The sequence below is a fragment of the Pseudorasbora parva genome, chromosome 23 (assembly GCF_024679245.1).
Source record: "Pseudorasbora parva isolate DD20220531a chromosome 23, ASM2467924v1, whole genome shotgun sequence".
NCBI lineage: Eukaryota > Metazoa > Chordata > Actinopteri > Cypriniformes > Gobionidae > Pseudorasbora > Pseudorasbora parva.
The window spans coordinates 20,069,488-20,093,775 of NC_090194.1; the positions used below are offsets into that span (position 1 = coordinate 20,069,488).

The window sequence follows — 24,288 nt, forward strand, 5'->3', positions numbered from 1 at the left end:
TCAGAGTTAGTACTGGCTGCTAGCCTAGAAATCTAGACGCACCCTAGCGGCAGCAAATTTAATCTGCCGTGAGTGTGGTCTAGCAACCCTCAATACCCTTCTGAGCTGTATTCCCCTAACTCTTGCCGGACCAATCACATCTGTATAGAGTCAGTGGGTGGGGCCATAATGATGACGGCCGAGTTGTGTTTGTGTGCTTCTAGTAAACACAGAAACTGGCGAACGGCGGCGGTCTTTCGAATCAGCTTTGACCGCGATTCTGGAAGACTTGGAGTTAAGCTTTTCTCTGAGAAAAGAACAAAGAACGGCACTGAAGTCATTCTTAAAAAGGGAAGTTGTGTTCAGAGTTTAGCCGACCGGATATGGCGAATGTTAAATCTATCAACGAGCTCTGCTTCACCTTCGTTGCTCTGGTTGGTGGTAGCGCTATCCTATCGCGTACAGAGGAAGTTTGAAAGACAACCGTTTATCCCGCCCCTCGGATTGAGCCCTGTCTATGGTGAGTTTCCATACCAAACATCTTGATGTGGGTCTGGCTTGTCAGGCTAACTGGCTGCAGATAAAGTACTAATTATTAAGGAACTCAATGTTGCAATAGAAACTATTGGCTCTCTCTTTACCAGCACTTTAGACATAGTTGCTCCCAGGCGCTTAAAGAAAATTAAAGAATATAATCCAACGCCCTGGTACAACGAGCACACTCGGGCCCTTAAAACAGCAGCCAGAAAAATGGAGCGCAACTGGAAGAAAACAAAACTGAAGGTTTTTCGCAATTTGTGGAAAGAGAGCATGATTGCATACAGAAAGGCCAGAGAAACTGCTAGATCTACTTATTTCTCAACTCTTTTAGAAGAAAACAAACACAACCCATGGTATTTATACGATATAGTGGCTAAATTAACAAAAAATAAAGCTTCAACGTCTGATGTTTGTAAACAGCACAGCAGTAATGACTTTATGAACTTCTTTACAAGTAAGATTGATAATATTAGGAATAAAATTATAACCATGCAGCCGTCTATTACAGTATCACTTCAGACAGAGCATTGTGGTGTCACTGAGGAAAAATTACACTCATTCACTGCTATAGGAGGAGAAGAATTGGCTAAACTTGCTAAATCATCAAAATCAACAACATGTATGCTTGACCCTATACCGTTAGTTTTCATTGTTATGCTGACAATACTCAGCTCTATATTTCGTCACGCCCTGACGAAACCTGACTTACCAATTCACAAGATTAGCGGAATGCATAGCTAAAATAGTAATTTTGGATGAATAGTAATTTCCTGCAACTTAATTCAGATAAAACAGAATGTTTAATTATTGGACAGAAAAGTTCCACAAGTATTTACCTAGAATACTGTCTAACACTTGATGAATGCTCTGTCAAGCACTCATAAAACTGCATTCTACCATATTAAAAATATATCTACCGGTAAATTACAGCACATGCTTTCAATGCAAAATGCTGAACAGTTAGTACATGCGTTCATGAGCTCAATGCTAGATTATTGTAATGCTCTACTGGGTGGTTGCCCTGCTCGCTTAATAAACAAACCCCAACTGGTCCAAAACGCAGCAGCTCGACTTCTTACTAGAACCAGGAAGTATGATCATATTAGCCCAGTTCTGTCAACACTACACTGGCTCCCTATTAAACATCACATATATTTTAAAATCTTACTTATTACTTACAAAGCACTAAATGGTTTAGCTCCTTATTACTTGAGTGAGCTCTTAACACATTATACTCCATCACGTCTATTGCGGTCTCAAAACTCTGGCCAGTTGATAATACCTAGAATATCAAAATCAACTGCAGGCGGTCGATCCTTTTTCTATATAGCACCTAAACTCTGGAACATTCTTCCTAGCATTGTTCGGCAGGCAGACACACTCTGTCAGTTTACACTTAAACTAAAAACGCATCTCTTTACTATGGCATACACATAGAACATTTTTAACTTATTGATGTACTTGTTACATTATAAGAAGAATGGCATCTATGCTAATATTAGTCTCTCTGTTGCGAGGTTTACTGCTGTCAGCCGGATCTAGGCCGTGTCCGGATCGGATGGGGGACCTGGACGTGACCAGCGCATCCTGGGGTGCTTCTCAATATCCCTCCTCGTTTCCTCGGTCCTCCATCCTATGACCCGGAAACCGATGGAGCTCAGCCATCTTGTATACAAGATCCTATAGGAGATCTCTATTCTCTAATTGCACCGCGAGGAGGCGAGGATGGAGGAGTGAGGAGGCTTCCTGAGGAGTCATGAGCGAGAATACACAGGTGGATCCTTTGCGGAAGTGTTTTATCAACTAAACGTGACGCACGCATTAATTCTCCTCCCCCTTCATATCGTGCCACGGTTTATTCGTCATTATTATTATGCTTACATGTACAAGACACAAATGTTTGTCAAATAACAACAACTGACAGTTGCAGAATTATATCAAAGCACAAGAAAATGTACGAAACAAATAGAGAAACAAATAGAAACCAATACTATACAATTAATAAAAAGCAGCTAATAACTGGAATTTGTTGTTAATAATAACTGGTAATATTAATTAAAATATGAACAAATGTGGTATTTTGTGGAGGCTGAAGCTATATAAATAGTTATAAATAGTTATCTCTAATGTTCATGAATCCTGACTAAATCCAGCGGTGCAGAGTCATCATTAATTGACACCGCTTTAAAGTGACGAGGATATATCATTTCACTTGATTGAATTCCTCCATCCTCGCGTCCTTCCCTCGCATCCTGAAGGGGCGGAGCTAAGGAGTGAGGAAAGGAAGCTAGGAAAGGAAACAAGGATTCACAAATAAGAATTGGGAAGCACCCCTGAAGTGTCTGCTGAGACCGTGTCAATTGGTGTCTCCTCTGAATTTTCACCACAAATCACATCGGAAAGGCATTTACTTAAAATAAAATTAAGAAAATGTTCTAAACAAATAAAGTTTTTACAAATAAAAAATTATAAAAACATTAATTGGGTAGGGTTATGGGTAGGTGTAGGGAGGGCTTTTAGTGTCCCTTTATGGCACCATCCATTTAATAATTTAAATAAAAATAATAGTTTTACACTATGTTATTATTGCATCCAGTTAATGTACAATAATACTGAGGTGCAAATAGTATGTATCTGTCAAAATAAAGTATAAATTGTAATTGTAATAACATGTAATTGCTATTGCAAAGAACTACTTTTTTATATGGTGTAAATATATTACTATTTTTACATAGTAAATAGTATCTACAGCTATTTACACTTTGCAAATTGCCGCTGCCCTACTTTATTCAAATAAGATATGCCTATTTTATAAAAATGACATTGCAAGACATTTGATTTCTGTATGTTTGTGTGACTATGCATCCAAGAAAATGCCACAGTTTTTTTAAAGCTAATTTATTTTTTAAAGCATAACTGAACAATCGTATTGCAGCCGTACATGTTCTATTTGCTCAGCATCCTTTATCAATCTTATCAAACAAGAAGAGCAAAATTCTAATGTGTCATGCCATGCTGTTCAGTTATCAAGCTTGTGTAAAGTCTGGAGCAACTGAATCAAGCTGACAAATCACAATGAATGGAGTGAATTCCCATAAGACAAAAGAAACATGGAGAAAACTATCTTAAAAGAGTATTGGTAACATTTTAATTGCCTCGACTGTCATATAGTAGATGACATGCAAAATATGCTTACATTTTATCTGATGGTGTGACGTAAACACTGTCCACAAATAAAATAAGTGGCAGTTTGTTTTATCACTTTAACACAACATTTTAAATGTAAACTCAATGTTAAAATGATACAGACAGAAACACATAAAGGCCCTATTATAAAGTACGTCAGGTGAAACTGAAGAACAAACTTCATAACGAGTATATCAGGGCCTTAAAAGGAGGGAAAAGAATGAGAATAAGTAGACATGTCTAGCTCTTGACTGGTCATCCTCATGTTGTTTGGTATTGCTCTGACATCTGAAGTGCATTAGTAAGAAATACTGATTCCGCTTTAAACACAGAACACTGATGTTCTTTATAAACATGCATTTAGAAGAAAAAACAACCATTTAATAAGCACTTTAAATGTGTACAGTTGCTAAAAAAACATCTTAGATGGACAAACACTATGATACAAATTATTGCTTAAAATGGTTAGAAAATGAAATGCTGTCAATGATCTATTTCGAAATTATACCAGTGATAAAGAGGAAAAACGAACAAATAATATAATGAAAAATCTCAATGAAAACTATGTCCAAGTCAATACAAATGATCCTTATACCCCCTTTACTAGCTGACTGCTTTCCAATGCCGTACTGTATCATTTTGTGAGGGGTCTGGGTGATGTCATCACTGAGATATGTCATAATAGTAATGTCGCAATCTGGGTTCAACTACAGAAAATCCAGGTCTCTCGTCTGGCCTACAGAAACAGAACAATGAAACATTATTATTCTTCCATAAATCAGTCCATATTTTGTGATAATGGCCAGTATAATGTACATTATTCCTTTCATGTATAGTTTTTCTGCTTTAATTGTGCAAGTGCAGTATTTAAAAAAAGGGAATTTAACATGTTCTAATTAAATGCACATCAACAGTAAAAATAGTCACAAGAACAAGAAACAAGTCCAGAAACAAAATAAAAATTCTAATATAATGATTATATTATAATCTTGTATTACTATAAAAAGTATATTTTATTACATTTTAAATAATGGTATTATAATATAATCAGATTTTTTTGTATAGTGCACTATAAGTAATTTATTGGTAAAATTAGTAGTGATAAATGTGAAAGATTTACAAAAAATATATAATGAGAATGTACAATATGAATCAGTTTTCCAAACCGTGTTTTTGTCTTACCCTGAATCATTATGGTAGCCTCGAAATCTAAACGCACCCTAGCGGCAGCAAATATAATTTACTGCAAATGTAGTCTAGCAACTCTCAATAGACTTCTGAGCTGGAAAAACCAAACTCTTGTCAATCACATCGTGCACAGAGTCAGTGGGCGGGCTTAACATAGTGACGGTAGAGTTGCGTTGCGTTTTACTTATAAACAAAGAAGCTGGCGAACGGCGGTCTTTCTAATCGGCTTTGGACGTGATTCTGGAAGACTTAGAGTTAATCTTTTCTTTGAAAAAAGAACAAAGAACGGCACTGAAATCATTCTTAAGAAGGGAAGATGTGTTTGGAGTTTTGCCGACCGGATATGGCGAAAGTTTAATCTATCAACTAGCTTGAGTAGCTCCGCTTCAAGTTGCTCTGATTGGTTGTAGCGCTATCCAATTCCGTGCAGAGGTTGTAAAAAACAACCGTTTATCCCGCCCCTCAGATTGAGCCCTGTCAATAGTGAGTTCCCAGACCCAACATCTTGATGTGGGTCTGACTTGTCAGGATATCATTATGGTACACTTATAATAAGTGTTTATATTGGGACTATTTCAGACCGGTCTGGAAGGAACCACTGTGGAGGAGCACAGTCTCTGCGTGACTCGCCATAAACAGAGAGAAGTAGTGCAGTTCTATTTATTAACCACTAGAGCGCAAAAAGTTATGGACTGCAGCTTTAAATAAATGCAGATAAAAAGCACATTTTCTTTTCGCTCTATATTAGTATAATCTAGTGAGAGTTCAGTTACTTGTATGTCCAGCATTTCATCATGAGGTTGAACATCTCATCTGGGCAGTTGAGGGGCGCCGACATTCTCTGTCCACTCTCAATCATCTGGATGACTTCATTTCCTTTCATGCCCTACAGACAATATGGAATAAACAATATAAGTAACATTGCTAAAACAATGCTCACTAATATTATTACTTTCAAACAAGTTCATGTCTGATGATTAAATGGATGAATATGCAGCTTGATATTTAGACAATATTATATATATATATATATATATATATATATATATATATATATATATATATATATATATATATATATATATATATGTATGTATATATGTATATATATATATTTTTAAGGAGCCCACATACTATACTATATATATATATATATATATATATATATATATATATATATATATATATATATATATATATTTGTATTATTATGTGTATTGTGTTGTCTTTATGGACCTATGTGTCTTGAATAAAAGTTGATGATATACAGTCAAAGCCTAGCTGTTTTTTATTTCGAAATATGCTAAAGCAAGCGGACAGTAATTAATATTTTTCCAGTTTGATCAGCAGTTTAGAGTTTATGTAACATGGCCACAATTTACTAAAACAAGACAACGAATGAATAAGTCTAGGCAATTCATTTACGGACATGTTGTACTAAAACGAGAGTACGAATTAATAAATCATGGGCACAATTTACTAAAACGAGGGAATAAATTCTTAATTTGTGCCCATGGTTTACTAAAACAAGAGAAGGAATGAAATCATGCTGCTCTGTCAAGCCCTCGTCGTCAGTGAGGAACCTGGGTGTGCTCTTTGATACCAATCTTTCATTTGAAAGCAACGTTTCTAGCATCTGTAAAACTGCATTCTACCATCTTAAAAATATATCTAAATTACAGCACATGCTTTCAATGCAAAATGCTGAACAGTAAGTACATGTGTTCATGAGCTTAAGGCTAGATTATTGTAATGCTCTACTGGGTGGTTGCCCTGCTCGCTTAATATATAAACTCCAGCTGGTCCAAAACGCAGCAGCTCGACTTCTTACTAGAACCAGGATGCATACATTTTAAAATCTTTCTTATTACTTACAAAGCACTAAACGGTTTAGCTTAGAACATTATCAATTTCTATTATTCAAATCAGTTAAATGATTGTTTTACGCTGCATTAACTAGGTCAGCCGGAATCGGAAATACTTCCCATTACACTGGATGTACTCATTACATCATAAAAAGAATGGCATCTACACTAATGTTTGTCTCTCTGTTTATCCCAAGGTTTACTGCAGTCGGCTGGATCCAGGCCATATCCAGATCAGATGGTGGACCTGCGCCTGGACATGATCAACGCATCCCTGAAGTGTCATAAGAGCCTGTGTCAACTAGACTCTCCCCTGTGAAGACCTCATCGACACGATATCCTTAACAAACCCATCTCCCGCGTGTTGACTCCGATCTTCAATCAGACAGGAACAGGACAAATATTCAGAATATTCCGATCTAATCTGACTTCTGACATATAATGTTTGCCTGAATCATACACTGTAAAATAAATGTGTTGGTTTTTGTTGGTTTAACTTAAAAAAGTAAGTAACCTGGTTGGCTTAAAATTGTGAGTTTATTGAAATTAAAACTTTGAGTTGATACAATGAAGGAAATTAGTTTAATAAATAGAAACTCAAAATATTATTGTATCTGAACCACATAAATTTTTTTATAAATCATGAAAATAGCACTATTTGGCATGCTTCACTGCATCATCAGAAATAAAACACTCACAATTACCCAATATATTTAAAACATCTTTTAATAATATTTTAATAAAGTTTGTCGAATCTCAAAAAATGTTCATTGTATTAACTCAAAATTTTAATTTCAATGAACTCAAAATTTTAAGGCAACCAGGTAACTTTTTTTCTAAATAATTTTTTACAGTGTAATCATAAACTGTTTGTTCGTTGGCCAGAGGAGAACTAGGCACCCCTACTGAGCCTGGTTTCTCCCAAGGATTTTTTCTCTATCCTATCACCTGATGTAGGTTTGGTTCCTTGCCACTGTCGCCTTTGGCTTTTGGCTTGCTAAGTTGGGTTAAATATTCAACTATATTACTGATCTGCCTGCACTGACACTATATGATAATTGAAATGAGCTGGATGACATCACCGTTTTCTCCAGAGCGGCTGTACAGCTGTTGCATTATTTTCCTGTTAACACTGAAGTTTTTTTGAAACAATCGGCATTGTTAAAAAGCACTTTATAAATAAAGGTGATATGTCAAAAGGTGATATACCATGATTTAGTAAAACGAGAGAATAAAATATTGTGTTGTTTTTTTGTCAGCATTTTATATGTGGCTCTGTACATTTGCTCTGAAATGGGTGGTTTTCAAACCAAACAGCCATTGTTTTTAAGTAAATGTAAAAGATTTAACGCAGATGTACCATGCAAAACTAAAAGAGTAATCAATCGTCAAAATAATCACTGTTTTTGTCTCTAAATGAATACAAGAAAGAATCACACCTTGTACGGTTTCTGTCCGTATGAATAAGCTTCCCACATCAGGACTCCAAAGCTCCACACGTCACTCTTAGAAGAGAACTTCAAGTAGTTCATGCACTCAGGAGCGTACCATTTCAGCGGCCATTTACCATGTCCTTTGGCCTAGAGAAGCAGTGAACAAAAAGTGGTCAAACCCTCATTCTGCTGTACTAACATCAAGACTGCAGCTTTTGTTATGGGCATTAAAAGGCATTATTAGTTGGTAAAGCATGACCACAATGAAACATCCAGAAATAAAAGGTGACATTCTGTACTTTTGCCAGTACTTAAGGAGGGCACTGTGGTTTTTATACCTTGTAATAGTTCTCATCTTCTGTCAGGGCTTTGGAGAGTCCAAAGTCGCTGATCTTGGCGTAGTGCTGAGTGACTAGAAGCACGTTCCTGGCTGCAAGATCTCTGTGAACAAAGTTGTGCTCTTCGAGATATTTCATTCCCATAGAGACCTGATGAACCAGCTCTGTGATGTTCTTCATAGAGATGTGTCTGAAAACGCACAAAGTGAAATCTATTCAATTAAGGCTTCTACTATGTAAATAGTAACACTACTATTGTCTGGATACTGTCTGTGAAATTTCGTAGAACAACGATAAATGTGACCACTGGTTGTTATATGTCATAACTGAAAGCAAATGCTTGAAATGGAGGTAACATTTTTCAGTGAATAATGACTTTCATTTTCTATGTGCACACAATGCGGCCATGTGACTGCAGGGCCATTCTATACAGAATTGGTGTAAACTGCTGTCCCCCACAACCAAAAAACACATTTAAAAATCATGTAAGGAGCACTATGTACAACATTTTCAGTAAAATATCCAAAAACCACTAGGCCAGTGTTATATATTTTGTTCAAATGAGTACTTACAATATCCCGAATTATTTATAAATCGTGAGAAAATTGATATTTTAACCAAGGAGCCAGGACGTGAGGGAGTCGTCTGTCAATTGCGTCATTTCTACGTTTCCGATAGCGAACGCACAGAGTAACGTCATAACATAATTTTAAGCACACTCAAATGTGTCTAATATGATAAACAGAGCTGCGTTACCTCATACTAATGAACGGAAAAGCGGAAATGGCGCCAGCGACTGTGTCCCGTCATATTAAAAGTCCTGCTCCTCGCGAGGTGTGTGTTGTGTTCATCTTAATAACAATCGCTCCAGCGGCCTTGCTCAGCTCCATCAACACTCTGCCCTGCTCTGCTTCACACTACAGTAACGTTAATAATCTCATCCATGAACATGATTTCTGCCCGAGTCCTATTCCGATTGCTTTCCACCGGCTGTGAGGTGAAGACCACGTCCCAAGATTCTGCACTCAAACTTGCCGTTTTATGTAAAATAAAATGTGTCCCGCATTTTTATGTCACTACACTACACTAACACTATGTTTTAGTCCAGTGGCTGTAACTAATTTTAACTACACCCCTGTCACGGTGTTCTCCGCGTTCACATCTCCTGCGTTGTGTGGTAGTAGTACGCGCACAACGAAGGAGATGAGGGTTCATCACAGACTTTACTTCAAAAGGACAAAGAATGTTCACTACATACATGTGTACAAACAACAACAACAACCCACAAAGGATTGAACAGAACAGTGAGTATAAATACACTGGGTGAAGGAGGAAACTAATAAGATAAACTAATCAGAGACAAACGAGCACAGGTGAAGACACGACAGAACATTATTGTGACAACCCCTACATTTTTGATCAGGAAATAATGAATATATAATATAAGTGAGTTTAAATTATGTAATGTAATGTGGTCGCTAACAAAACATTGCCGCCACTACTGAAAATGTGCAGTCATGACCAAAACAGGATTTTTTTCTAAAAAAAAAAAGTATATTGAATTATTAATTACGATGTAATAATAGTGCTTGGTCCAATGTATATTTAAACTAATTAATCCTTAAAGGGTTAGTTTAACCCAAAAATGATTTCATTAATTACTCACCCTTATGTCGTTGGACACCCGTAACACCTTCGTTCATCTTCGGAACACAAATGAAGATATTTTTGTTGAAAGCTGACGGCTGAGAAAGGCTTCAGAAAGGCCTCCATTGGCATTCAGTATATTTACACTCACAAGACCCATAAAGGCACTAAAGACGACATTACAAAGTCCATCTCACTACAGTGGCTGTACAATAATTTTACAATGCGACGAGAATAGTTTTTGTGCGCAAAAAAAATATCGTGGCTTTACCCGCCACGATATTGTCTTCCGTGTAGGTCTCGGACGTGAACTCACCTGGAACTCACGCGATAGCGCCGCTCCTTCTCTTCCAGGTCATGTATTGAACGGTGGAGCTGCGTCATATTCTCGCGCATGCGTCAAGTTCACGTCAATAACTTGGTGGATAAAGTCGTTATTTTGATTTTTGTGCGCACAATAACTATTTTCGTCGCATTGTAAAATTATTGTACCGCGACTGTAGTGAGATGGACTTTGTAGCGACGTCTTTAGTACCTTTATGTGTCTTGTGGGTGGGTCAGTGGAAATGTACTGAAACCTATCTGAAGCCTTTCTCAGCCATCAGCTTTCAACAAAAACATCTTCATTTGTGTTCCGAAGATGAAAGAAGGTCTCGCAGTTGTCCAACGGCATGAGGGTGAGTAATTAATTAAATCCTTTTCATTTTAACTTTCCTTTACTAATCCTTTATCTTTGAAATCAGTTATGATAAACTTGACTTTTACCAAGAAAAACTGGATCCAAAATACAACAAATATCATAAATTACACATTAAATATTGTTAAAATTGTAATTGTTATTGATTTACCTGTGCAAACTTTTTAATACAATAGCAAAAAATATATTTACAAGGTAGATGTAAACAAATCCTTAAAAGGTCAATGTAACACTTCTTATTAAATTATTTATTATTGTGTTTTGGTAGTGACAAATTTGGGCAGAAACAAAATATTCCCTAACTATTAGAAAATACAATATGAGAATTAACTGCACAATTACTAGAAATGTGTACATTGGATATTATACAATTTGCTACTTACAACTTACCACATCTTTCACTGCTAAAACTAAAGTGTTATGTTGGAATTTGCACTCTTCTTCTGTGAACAGTAAGACCGCCTTCTTTGTTTTGATTGGTCATTGTAATCAATTTGACATAGATCCCTGTTAGACTGCTGAGACAGACCAGCCTAAAAAATTACTTTTAAAACTTTTGGTCATCCTAACAACAAACAGAGCGGTCTGTAATGGAGTGCAGCGGAGCAACATCAAGAATATGAAATATCAGCCTCTCTTATTTTATGAAATATCTGTCACATGACATACTTGTTCTTCTGTAGGAACTTGTGCAGCGGCCCCAGTTCAGCAAGCTCCATAACCAGCATGAGATTTTCAGCTTCACACATGCCAATCATGCGAACAATGTATGGATTATCCAGCTGCTGCATGACGTTAGCTTCCCGTAGCATCTCATCCTTTACTGCTGCATTATCATCATCATTCTTCAATATCTTCACAGCAACAACCTTCTGTGTCCTGAAAGAAAGAGAAATATACGGATAAATATACAAAGTAGATTGGCTCAGTGGGTAGCAATGTAACAGAGAGAGTTGGGAAAGACATATCAACCTATACCCTTTCGAAAAATCATGGCCAAGAAAATTCATATACAGTGTCTCACAAGGAATGAAACTCAATACTTCTGGTGAATTCAAGACCTCTTGTGAATTTCTTGTTTACAAATAGGGAAATAAGTCAAGCAAGGTGTACCTTCTCTTGATTTTTTTTTAAACTCTTCTTCTACAAAATTAAGAACAAGAAAAAAAGGTTCTGAAGCCACTGTGAACTGAATTCTCTCATACTTGTACAATACTATATTACTGTACAATACACTACTATTGTATTTTGTTTTGTGTTCTTATTTTCTTTGTATGGCAGCCTGACAAAAATAATGTCTGCACTATTTGGTATGTTTCAATGTGTTAGCACAGATAAAACAGCTGAATCCAAGCACATTCAGGTCACTTTTTCCAAAAAGGATTAAATTAATCATTTGCCTCAAAATTCTACAAACAATACTCTATAATGACAACGTTTTGTATTTATTTATTCATTTATTTTAATCTTCGCGAATTTATTAAAGAAAAAAAATCACGTACATAAGTATTCACAGCCTTTGCCCAATACTTTGTTGAAGCACCTTTGGCACCAATTACAGCCTCAAGTCTTTTTGAGTATAATGCTACAAGCTTGGCACACCTATGTTTGGCCAGTTTCTCCAATTCTTCTTTGCAGGACCTCTCAAACTCCATCAGGTTTGATGAGGAGCGTCAGTGCAGTTATTTTCAGATCTCTCCAGAGTTGTTCAATTGCTTTCAAGTCTGAGCTCTGGCTGGGCCACTCAAGGACATTCGCAGAGTTGTCCTGTAGTCACTCCTTTGCTATATTGGTTGTGTGCTTAGGGTTTTTGTCCTGTTGGAAGATGATCCTTCACCCTAGTCTGCGGTCCAGAGCACTCTGGAGTAGGTTTTAATCAAGGATGTCTCTGTATATTGCTGCATCGATCTTTCCCTTGATTCTGACTATTCTCCCAGTTCCTGCCGCTGAAAAACACCCCCACAGCATGATGCTGCCACCACCATGCTTCACTGTAGAGATGGTATTGGCCAGGTGATGAGATGGTTTACTCCAGACATGACGTTTGGCATTCAGGCCAAAGAGTTCAATCTTTGTTTCATCAGACCAGAGAATTGTGGTTCTCATTGTCTGAGAGCCCTTCAGATACCTTTTGGCAAACTCCAGGTGGGCTGTCATGTACTTTTTACTGAGGAGTGGCTTCCATCTGGTGACTCTGCCATACAGGCCTAATTGGTGGAGTGCTGCATAGAGGGTTGTTCTTCTGGAAGGCTATCCTCTCTCCACAGAGAAACACTGTAGCTCTGTCAGGGTGACCATTGGGTTCTTGGTCACCTCCCTGACTAAGGCCCTTTTCTCCTGGTCACTCAGTTTGGCTGGGTGGCCAGCTCTAGGAAAAGTCCTGGTGGTTTCAAACTTCTTCCATTTCCAGATTATGGAGGCCACTGTGCTTATTGGACCTTCAATGCTGCATCAATTTTTCTGTACCCTTCCCCAGATCTGTGCCTCGATACAATCCTGTATCGGAGGTCTACAGACAATTCAATGGACTTCATGCCTTAGTTTGTACTGCACTGTAAACTATGGGACCTTATACAGACAGGTGTGTGCCTTTCCAAATCATGTCCAATCAACTGAATTTACTGCAAGTGGATCAAGTTGTAGAAATATCTCAAGGATGACGAGTGGAAACAGGATGCACCTGAGCTCAATTTTAAGTGCCATAGCAAAGGCTGTGAATACTTATGTACTAGGGGTGTCAACAATAATCGATTCGGCGATGCATCGCGATGCGGGGCATGAACGATTCAGCATCGATGTGGCAAAGTGCAGAGGTGGGTAGAGTAGCCAAAATCTTTACTCAAGTAAAAGTAAAAGTACTTACGGAAATATTTACTCAAGTAAAAGTAAAAGTAACAATCGTAATAGTTACTTGAGTAAGAGTAAAAAAGTATTAGATGAAAAAACTACTCAAGTACTTAGTTACTAGTTACTTTCGATCTGATTGATAAGATCCAAAAATCCTGAATTTCAGACTACTTAGAGAGCTTTCACACACCTCCATATATATATATATATATATATATATATATATATATATATATATATATATATATATATATATATATATATATATATATATATATATATATATGTGTGTGTGTGTGTGTGTGTGTGTGTGTGTGTGTGTGTGTGTGTGTGTGTCTGTTTAATGGTTAAACAGTGTCAATTAATGGTGTGCTGGGCTAACCACAGCTCTTTTTAAAACATACTTTGTTCTTATATTTTTATAAGTATATGCATTCTTAAAAATAGAGTCCCATTTTTAAATGTATATATACACTGCAGACTGTTGTCTGTCCGGATATATGTATAAATGCAAGATGTCACATTAGGCTATTCAATTTGTTTCGTTTTTAGCCTGATCCATCAGTACCTATGGCAACGTTTATGCAAACCACAAAATATGTACCAATACGTACATATTGCGACAGTTTCAAAATGAAATGTCCACTGGGTGGCGCTAAAAGCTTATTTTTTTCCAGAACAGATTTGCGTGAATCTGACATGTTTTGTTACGTTGTGTTTTTAACGTACACCCACACTAAACCTACCCGAAAGTGTTAACAACAGCAAATGTGACAAAAATAAAATTGTGTCCATGTATTTTTAGCTTGTGTTTAGAACTCGTCTTTGAGCTCTTTTATCATGACTCGTTCTTCATGGGGTTCGTTCTCAAGCTTTTCGCATTGCAAATACAAATCTGTATCAGCTGAGCTATCGAGCAAATCTGGTGAATCAGAAAAGCAGAACATGGAGCTGTGACGCAAAATTCAAAATGTTTTAGTTTACAAACCATAGACTAAAAAATGCAGTTTTTCTGCCTATAGTGTTAATTTCTGTTGGAATTTCTGCAGTGTGTATTGGTACGTATTTTGTGGTTTGCAAAAACATTGCCACAGGTACATTTTGCCAATGAGGTTGCTCGTTTTATGAGAAAAAAAAGATATGTAATTGTGCAGATGTGAACGTTTGTTTGTGGACGTGTGTTCGGAGGATTCAAATGATTTTTCAATGCTTGCACAAGAGCGCATATGAGGAAAACACTCGGACAGTGTGTGAAATAGTATTACAATAAAGGAAAAGTGCCCATAGTTACCAAATTACCATTAATAGTGTTCAAATATAGGCATCATTGTTACACTTACCGCTGTTTTCTCAGGTTGGAGCTGGAATTATTGTATGCTGAGATGTCCGTTCATATTGGTGCACAGCATGCATTAAATTATGAAACTGTTCTTTTTGACATCTTGGACTGAAAACAGGCTGAACTTGAGGCCACGTACGGGTGATCTGCCGTAGCTCACACATCTCCCTCTGCTTCGGCCATCATCTTCTGACTAAACGCGCGCTAATTTTATGCGGGTGATGCGTATCCACCTCTCGCGAAGCAGCCTCTACAACGTTTCGCGAGACTTGCGAACAAGTCATAACTTATTTTAAAATATATAATTAATTATCACCATTGACAGTAGCGGAGGAACGCCACCGAATGTAACGAAGTAAAAGTACAGTTTTTTCACAAGAAATGTACTTGAGTAAAAGTAAAAGTACCCATTTTTAAATATACTCTAAAAGTACAAGTTACCCAAAAAATGTACTCAAGTAAATGTAACGAAGTAAATGTAATTCGTTACTACCCACCTCTGGCAAAGTGCCATAATCGATTATGTGCAATTCACCTTTATTCCACAAGGTGGCAATGTCTGATACCCAATGATGAAGTGACGTTTCACTCATAGTTACCGCTGACAGAAAACGAAACAATAATTTTAATCTGCAAAACTTGAAATGGCTTAGTGATTTACTTCAGAGAGCAAGTACTAAACACAATCATATGTTAGTGTCACTGTCTCTTGATGATGGATGTGGTCAAGAAGCTGTCAGTGATCAAAATATTGATTTTGAAGACGTTGAAAATGAGTTTGGAGAATATGCTGGAGATCGCGAATATGAGGCAGATGCTGAATATACTGGTAAACTCTGACGAGGTCATATGATGATGGTATTAAACATCTGCTCAAACTGAATCCTTCCAAGCTCCAAAAGGTAACGAAGTAAAAGGTTTTATTTTATTCTTCTGTAGCTGTTACTCTAAAATCAGGAGTTTTATATATTATGACGACAGGTAGAGGTCTATCCATGTTAAATATAGATCCGGGTCGCTAACGACCTGAATATGTAAGAATGTTTGGTGAAACAGTCATGCATTTAAGGGTTAATTGCATTTTATTTAATTTTATTTAATTACATTTTATTTTATTTAATAACTTTTATGTCAAAGATACAGGAGACACATAGCAGCCAATACAATCTGTTGTTTAATATCTGCTTGTATTGCCTCATGACTTATGAAAAATTTGCTTTGTGTGCAGTAGAATTTTGATGCATCACAATGCATCGTAGAATCGAATTGAATCGAATCGTTACCTGGTGAATCGTAATCGAATCAAATCGTGAAGGCAGTGCCAATGCACACCCCTATTATGTACACATGATTTTTTCACTTTTTATTTTTAATACATTTGCTAAGATTTCAAACAAACATCTTTCATGTTTTCATTATGGGATATTGTTTGTAGAATGTTGAGGAAAATAATGAATTGAATCCATTTTGGAATAAGGCTGTAACAAAACAAAATGTGGAAAAATTGAAACGCAGTGAATACTTTGCGGATGCACTGTAGTGTGAAATCTGCACGTAGTCTACTGACGTCGCGCAAATTAAAGAGCAATGATAATTTCTATAATAACCAAAAAAATCTATCAGTTAGTGCCTGGTTTAGGTAAATAAACTTGTTGCATGATTCTTTTAAATATTTTTCATCTGAAAGGTACACTCATACAAATACATATGCAATAAGGTCAGCCACAAAAATAACCCTGTCCACGCCTTTTCAATGCTAATGTTTCACTGTGTGTCTTTTGTAAATCCTGACAGTAGTTTTTTAATGCCAAACGAGGGTTTGCGCTGGTGCAAACATTTAGTAAATCTTGCCCCTACTGTTTTTCCTGTCTTTGAAATTGTCCAGCAGGTGTCCATTTTTACAAAATTACAAAACCTTTCCAGAATGTTTGAGAAATATCAATATAACAACACAACCATATAAGTCCTATAATAAACAAGAATGGCAACTTTAGTTGTATGTGATTGACATTTAGTTGCTAATGTTAGTGAATTGATTGACATGTGAATTCTTTGGAGACTGGATTTTTATATCCTCAAAATAATAATTTAAAAAATCCACATGAGATTTGAATGAATTTTCTGCAAAAAAATGTTTAACTAACTTTTTCATCTGGTAGACCCCTCTTAGGACGGTGCCAAAGTTGCCTGAGCCCAACTCCCCATCCTCTAGAGTCAGGTCGCTCCGGTTCACTTTAGTTGATCGCAGCTCTTCAGGATCTGCATATGGACTTTCATATACCTGTGTGTCCATTGGCATAGCCTCTGAAAACATAGAAGACAGAGTTTAGGTTTACAAGAATTACATCAGGGTCACTACCAGACATAAGTTTGAACACACCTGCTCAAATAAAAATGAAATCTTTTAAAATAGAGTTCCCATGTGAGTCAGACATATTTTCCTTCACTGTCTGTGTCTACCTTTACAAAGAAATCTATATGTAGGCACTTATATTTATATGTGTCTATTCAAAAGCAAAGCCTTTAAATCAAATTCTTAAAAAAAAAAAAAGTCAGGTGTCTAGCCTTTGACAGGAAGTGTAAGTGTGGAAGCAAAACTAAGTAAACTAACCTTTGCTGAAGATATTAGGATTAGGAAGTTCACCCCTGCCGTTTGATCTAATGTTATAGGGATTTTCAAGACCCTACAAGAACACAACACAATTACAATTATGAAAATACACAGATCCACATAAAAAAAGGTTTGTTAGGACACAGGCATGTTATCTGAAATGCCTGCATGCATCAATCGGAAAGAAGGACAGGGTCAAACCAAACTTTCCTGTGTTCTTCATGGCACCTTAAATCAGAATTGAATGCATAATTACATTTACTGAGATGTTTCAATGGTACAGAAAGTGAATGGCAATTCATATAAACAGCATTATACATGATGTGGTCAGTGTCCATGAAGAAGAGGAGAACCTTCTTCCAAAAGGTCAAAAAGCCAACACATAGTGTTTAAATAAAAAAGGAACAATACAAGAAAAGAGATCTCTTGCAGATAGGATTGATAATTATGTGATTTGTATCATTAAAAAGGAGTGATAGAAAAGGAGAATGAAAATATGGATGTATGATTAGGGTAATTCAACTGTTAGCTAACAAAGCTAAAAAAGCATCTAGACAATATCAACACAAATGATTGCTGTCTCTTCCAAAAAGAGCCTTTGTTCCAAACACTTAGATGGAACATTTGGAACATTCTACATAGGAAGCAACTTGTTGTGAGTCATATAAATAACACTGTTTTCACACTTTTGTCCATTGACTAATTTCAATGGACAATAGCTAGAGGTGTCTCAAACGGGAGATCAATTATGCTACCACCTTTTTAGACCAGTATTTGAGCCAGAAGTACTATGATGTACATTATCAAAAAATATAGTTCTGAATCTAATTTCTCAATGGAACTGCCCTGCCATTGTGAAAATGTGACTAAAGGTAACATTTGTTACCACACTTTCTATACTGATAATCAAATTGTTTTGTTGCTTGGTAGCCGTAAACAGCTAATGTAGCTAATATGAACAATGTAAAAGTCTTTGTTGTCACTTTGAATACATTTTATGTACCCTTGCTGAATAAAAGTAATCATTTTGAATAAGACCCCATTCATTTTGGAATGAAAGTTCAACCTCATCTTAAAATGACTTAGATATACTGACTAATCCAGGCTCTCATTAATTGTCTTTTTTTCCTAAGATGGATGTTAGACCCAAATAACCCCAACAAAAATTATAGAATGCAATAAATAGTATAAATATGTAACCCACCTTACCAATGCAGCTTAGAATGACATTTTTGTTTTATTGTTGAAGAAGAATGGTTTAAGTTTCCAAATAGGCCTACTTACAGGGAAAACATCTTAAAGGCACAATATGTAAGTTTTTCAGTACTAGGGGTTGCTTATTCAAAAAAAAAAAAAAGATCAATAAGTTATGACAACATAAGATTTTACATTGTTTTAACTCGCCAAAATAAGTTACGCCATTTTCTACAAAGTTATACAAGACACAGCTTATTTTTTTAAAGTCAGTTTAACATAATTTAGGTTATAATGACTTAAACATCCAAGTTAATAGGACTTAAAAATTTCAGGCTGCAACTTTTTTACAGCGTAGCTTGATGACGCCTTGATTTCGTGGAATCATGGGAGTTGTTATCTTCACCTCTACAGCCAGTAGAAAAGAATCCAACGAGACTCGGGCAGAAATCACATGCATGAATTGACTACTGTATAAAATATTTATTAATGTTACTGCAGTACGAAGCAAGGTGGGGCTGAAAGACGTTGGAGTGGAACGAGGCCGCTGGAGCAACTGCTAATGAGAGACAAGAGTGACACACGGCTCGAGAGCAGCGGAGCTTTTATTATGCTACAGACGACCGCTTCTGCTTCTTCCGGTCATGTGTATGTGGGGTAATGCAAAGCTGTATTATCATTTTAGATACATTTGAGGGTGTTGAAAGTTGTTATAATGCTACTCTGTGGGTTTTGCACATCAACTACTATGAGACACTTATTGTACACTGCAGTAAGCTAGATCAATATTAGGCATGGTAAAACATGGTACTCGTGGTAAATCAAGAAAACATGATTTAAACAATTAGAATAACTGTGTTGAGCTATATAGCAATGCTTAGTTTTTTTTTTTTTTTTGGATGAATGCATCCAACTGAGTTGCTCACCTATCTAATAAAAAAAATAATATATTAAAGCATCTTTGGTGTTTCCACGGAAATCGAGGCTAATGCGGGTATGATGTCATTGATAGGCGACGCACAGACAAGATATAACATTGTTCTAGTGGTTTTTGGATATTTTAATCCAAAAACCTTACATATTGTGCCTAGCTGGTCAAGATCTTAAACCCCACTAAAATCAGCCATGCTGGAAGACAGCTAACTGTGCATTCACACAGCGTCAAAGTGGCCGGAAGTCATTTATTTTCAATGGGAACCGGCGAAGAGGCTTTGGCGAGAGCGATGCATCTTGGACTATTTGGGCATCGAGTAAAGTTGAAATCAGGGTGAACGCACAGTAAGACCAGCAAACCAATGTAAATGTTGTATATACTATAAATATGTATTAATATTAAAGTATTATACACACTTTTAACTACAGAAAAATAGAAAAAAGGGAATATAATGTGCCTTGACATTCTTTATCCAGCTTATTTTACAGTGAGAGAATGTGCAAATGTGCAACATTTCTGATTCATTAGTTAAATAGGTATATCGCTGCAATAGGGCATTTATGATTTTGATAATAAATCAAATTAATATGAAAACAAATAAAAGTTTTCAAAATCAAGCAGCACAACTGATTTTTGTTTTTTTGATTTGATATGTTTTTCTACAGCTAAAAATAACTGGAAGCAAAAAATGACAACGGAAGCCTTGACATTAGAGGTAAAAATGGACATGTCCGGTCTTAAGTTAAAAATAAGGTGGATAGGCAATCAAGGTGAAATGTTTAAAATGGACTGAACAAAAAAGGGTAAAAAGCAACCATTCTTTTAACCGAACTAAGAGTAAACTGCTTCTATCACAAATTGATCTATGTATCTATATTTATATTGCATGAAAACAGTAAATGTGAGTTATTGCTGGTGATTGGATGTGATGTACAGGGCAGTGAATGGAGGAAGAGATCAGAGAGGGTGTAGGTGTCCCACAGGCAAAGTTAGAAGCAAAAACCACACGCAAGCAAGGCGGGTTTCCTACCACTGCCAGTGGGGGATAAGGAGGAAGAGAGGGGTGTGTTAGTGCACCTTTTTTTGGCCAGGTTTGGGGAAGGAGTATGATTTGATTCTGGAGAGAATCCCACCTGTGGCACCTTGCTAGAAACCACAATTTTAAAGAGCATTAGGTTATTTTATCCTACACTATTTGATGCTAATGTTTAATGCTAAACATCTATGACCCATTAATATTGTGTTATACATTACAACAGCAAAGCTAAATGCACACAAAAATTGGTTTCTTCAAAAATAGCTCTGCAAATTCGCTAATTCAATGCACATTAAGTAACATTCACATATCCAGCGGCCATTATGTAAAAAGGACAGGTACACTCTAGGTCAGTGGTTCTCAGCAGGCTTTGCTTCAGGACCTAGATTGTACATTTTTACAAGTGGTGGCCCAATGCAGGATCAGAATTGTTTATTGTATTGAAGTAAATAAAAATGTCTTTAAGGAATTTTTAAATGCATTGCATAAACTGCATGAACCCAATAACGTGCAAATTAATTAACATGCCATAAGCTGAATGAATAAGAAAAAATACCATTTACCATGGTTTCTAAATGCCTCTTGAACTTCAGTGGTTTCATGCTCTTGGCAGCCAATAATTTGCAGAATAAAACAAATTGTTGTCAGAACATATGTTTATCCCTGATGTCCCTTAATCATTCATAATCTGCATAATTTTTTTGTACCCTGCTGAGGTTTTTGACAATGAGGTAATACGTTTTTTATTTTGCTATCCCAAGATAATATGTAGCCACTAAAAGGACACATGATGAGGGAAAATTAGATTGTAGGAAAAATATCTATGCTTTTGTTTTCCCTGGCAAAAGTTTTGCATTTCTCAAAGAAACTTTGTAGTTGCTTGTAAAACATCTCAGGTTAACTGTGTTCCCCCGAGAAGGGAATGACATACTACGTCATGACGCTGATGCTATGAAAGCGCTTCTGTGTGAGCCGGAGTGTAGTGCGTCGCCAGAGTGGAAATTTGATGCTGAGACATGCCGTCGACACTGTAAAAACTTGAATATTAAAACTGCCATGCCAAGGCAAATAAGGCTGTGTGATCCACACAGGCTGGGCCCTGGAATCCGCACCCAAAGTCTATAACCTGATGAATGTGTGTGGAGACAACCAACTTGCTGCAGCATAAACATCAGTTAAGGGTGTACCCCCAACAGTGGGACGTGGGACTTGCCCCCTGAAGGCAAAGCCATTCCGTGCTCCTCTTAGGAGAGGGTGATAGCGTCTTTAAACTAATGGAAAATACGACGTTTGGTGACTGTGTAACCTCCACAAAAATAGACAAAAGGCTGAGATGATCTAGTTTACTGACTTAAGCGGTGGACATAGATTCTTTGATCAATAAAGCCACAGAGGATACTTTAGGGATATAGTCTGGGGTGCAGTATAGCTCTGACATCATTTCATGAAGCAAAATCTAAGCAGGAGGGTGCAAATAGTAAAGCCACTTATAGACTTTTTTCCAAGACTGACTCCAAGAGCTGAAATAGGGCTTAAATAGTGCTCACTTCTAAGGCTCCTATGATCAATTCTAGGTCCCAGAAGTAAACTCTTGACTGACAGACAGGTCTTAACCATCTGGCCCCATGTAAGAACCCAGAGACCAAGGGGTGCCTCCCAACAGAAGCTACTTCTAAGGTTATATGGCTAGCAGAAATAACGTCCACATAAGCCTTAAAAGTAGCAGGAGCCAACCCTGCTGAAAATTCTTGAAGAAACTACAGCACTGGACCAATAGGGCAGTCAACTGGGTTTAAGTGACATTGTTCACACTATGACACAAAAATGTGTTATTTCTGGGAATACATCTTTCTAGTGGACAGAGCTCTAGAGTTCAAGATTGTTTCAGCAACCTCAGCTAAAAGACCAAAATCTATGAGCTGGTGTCCCTCAGGGGCCAGACCCAACATTTCCAGATCTCGGGCCGGGTGAAAAATAAAAAAGATCTCTCTGGACTTGGATCTCCCAAGGGATGATGTCCATCAGAGACACTAGGTCCGCAAACCAAACTTGAGCTGGCCAGAGCAGAGCCACTAGAATGAGGTGAACTCAGCCCTGGTGAAGCTATCGGAGCAAAGATGTACGGACAAAGCCTTGGCCACGTCTGTGCCATGGCGTCCAACCCCACTGGAGCTTGAAGTTTGAGGATAAACCAGAGTGGACAGTGAGTTGTCTCCTAAGAGGCAAACAAGTCCCACTCGGCTGTACCTCTGACTCCAACACTTGAGGAAGAAGTCGCCCTTCCCCGGGCCTCAACCCCTTTACCTCGACAGGATGTCTGATCCCAAATTTTTCATCCCAGAATGTAAATCCAAAGAAAGCAGCCAGCTTTCTGCCCAGAAGTAGGACCTGCTGCTCCTCCCTGAAAAGGGGGTGCAAACTCAGCCCACCATGGTGACTTATGTAAGAGACTACCATATTATTGTAGTTTTCCAGTGCTAGAAAAACTGCCCTCATCTTAAGGCAATTTGTGCCAAAAAAAAAGACGATGGTCCCCATAAAGGCCGGTCGGCTATTAGCCTCGCATAGCCAGACCTTCAGACTGATGGCAGACGGTCTGGACTCTATCCCAGCTTTCATTGGTCATGGACCACCCAATTGTTGTGCCGTTAATCCTTCTGACTGGGCTAGTATCAACTAGTCGTTGATATAGTTGAGGACACAGATGCTTTGGAGTCATAGAGAAGCCAGAGCAGCACCCATGCCCTTGGTGAATGTATGACGGCGCAAGGCTTGGCTGAAATGAGTAATCCAATGTTGGTATGCTTCGCCCCTGAAAGCAAACCTGAAGCCCTTCCTGTGTTCTGGCAAAATCTTGAATATTTTAGATCTGTTATCACAATCCTTGGATTTATGGATTTTACAGTTAGCACTTTGAACTTTTATGTCTAAAGAGGCCTAGCAGTTCTTCAGAGCAAATGTTTAGGTCCAGCAGATCTAAAAATAGGATGCAACCCCTGGCATTTTTGGATACTATAAAATACAGACAGTAAAACACTAGTTCTTTCTCTGAAGGGGGTACACTTTCACCTGAGATGGCATTATTAATAGAGACACCCCCTGAGAGACCCAAAGAAAGTTGGGCACACAATGACATAGTGCATATTGTCCTCCATTGGAGGGGGGTCGCTCTCAAGGACCAGGGCCTTAAGCCATCAGGGTTTTTTTCTTGGCTCCTTTAGGGGTGTTGCTATATACCAGTATTGGCAATAACTGTAATATAAAAACAACAACAACAACAAAAATAGTACAGATATGATAATATGTCATGTAAATATACTAGCACCAGAATCTGGTTGATATCCCAACATACAGTAGGTGGCTTTATTGCACCTTAACACTGGTTGTCACCTGTCACAAAACACAAGCATATAGGTGTTACTGCCGTGTAAAACTATGTCATTGGATATGACAG

The 24,288-nt window shown here is 37.3% G+C and overlaps 1 protein-coding gene across 6 annotated transcripts in view; it reads right to left on the reverse strand.

The window, feature by feature from the left end:
- Positions 1-3,417: 3,417 nt before the first annotated feature.
- Positions 3,418-24,288, reverse strand: part of syk (spleen tyrosine kinase) — a 57,089-nt gene continuing 36,218 nt past the window's right edge. For 2 of the 6 annotated variants that reach the window (XM_067434062.1, XM_067434061.1), the window contains exons 6-14: positions 21,398-21,439; positions 20,876-20,944; positions 17,671-17,743; positions 17,204-17,363; positions 11,543-11,752; positions 8,530-8,719; positions 8,198-8,338; positions 5,667-5,779; positions 3,419-4,441 (exon numbers count right to left, since the gene is read on the reverse strand). In XM_067434062.1, coding sequence (XP_067290163.1) covers positions 4,369-4,441; positions 5,667-5,779; positions 8,198-8,338; positions 8,530-8,719; positions 11,543-11,752; positions 17,204-17,363; positions 17,671-17,743; positions 20,876-20,944; positions 21,398-21,439 — 1,071 coding nt within the window. In that variant the 3' untranslated portion in view covers positions 3,419-4,368. Of the gene's footprint in view, positions 4,442-5,666; positions 5,780-8,197; positions 8,339-8,529; positions 8,720-11,542; positions 11,753-17,203; positions 17,364-17,670; positions 17,744-20,875; positions 20,945-21,397; positions 21,440-24,288 lie in introns of all 6 variants that reach the window. The other 4 variants (XM_067434063.1, XM_067434064.1, XM_067434065.1 and 1 more) reach the window with 4 other exon arrangements.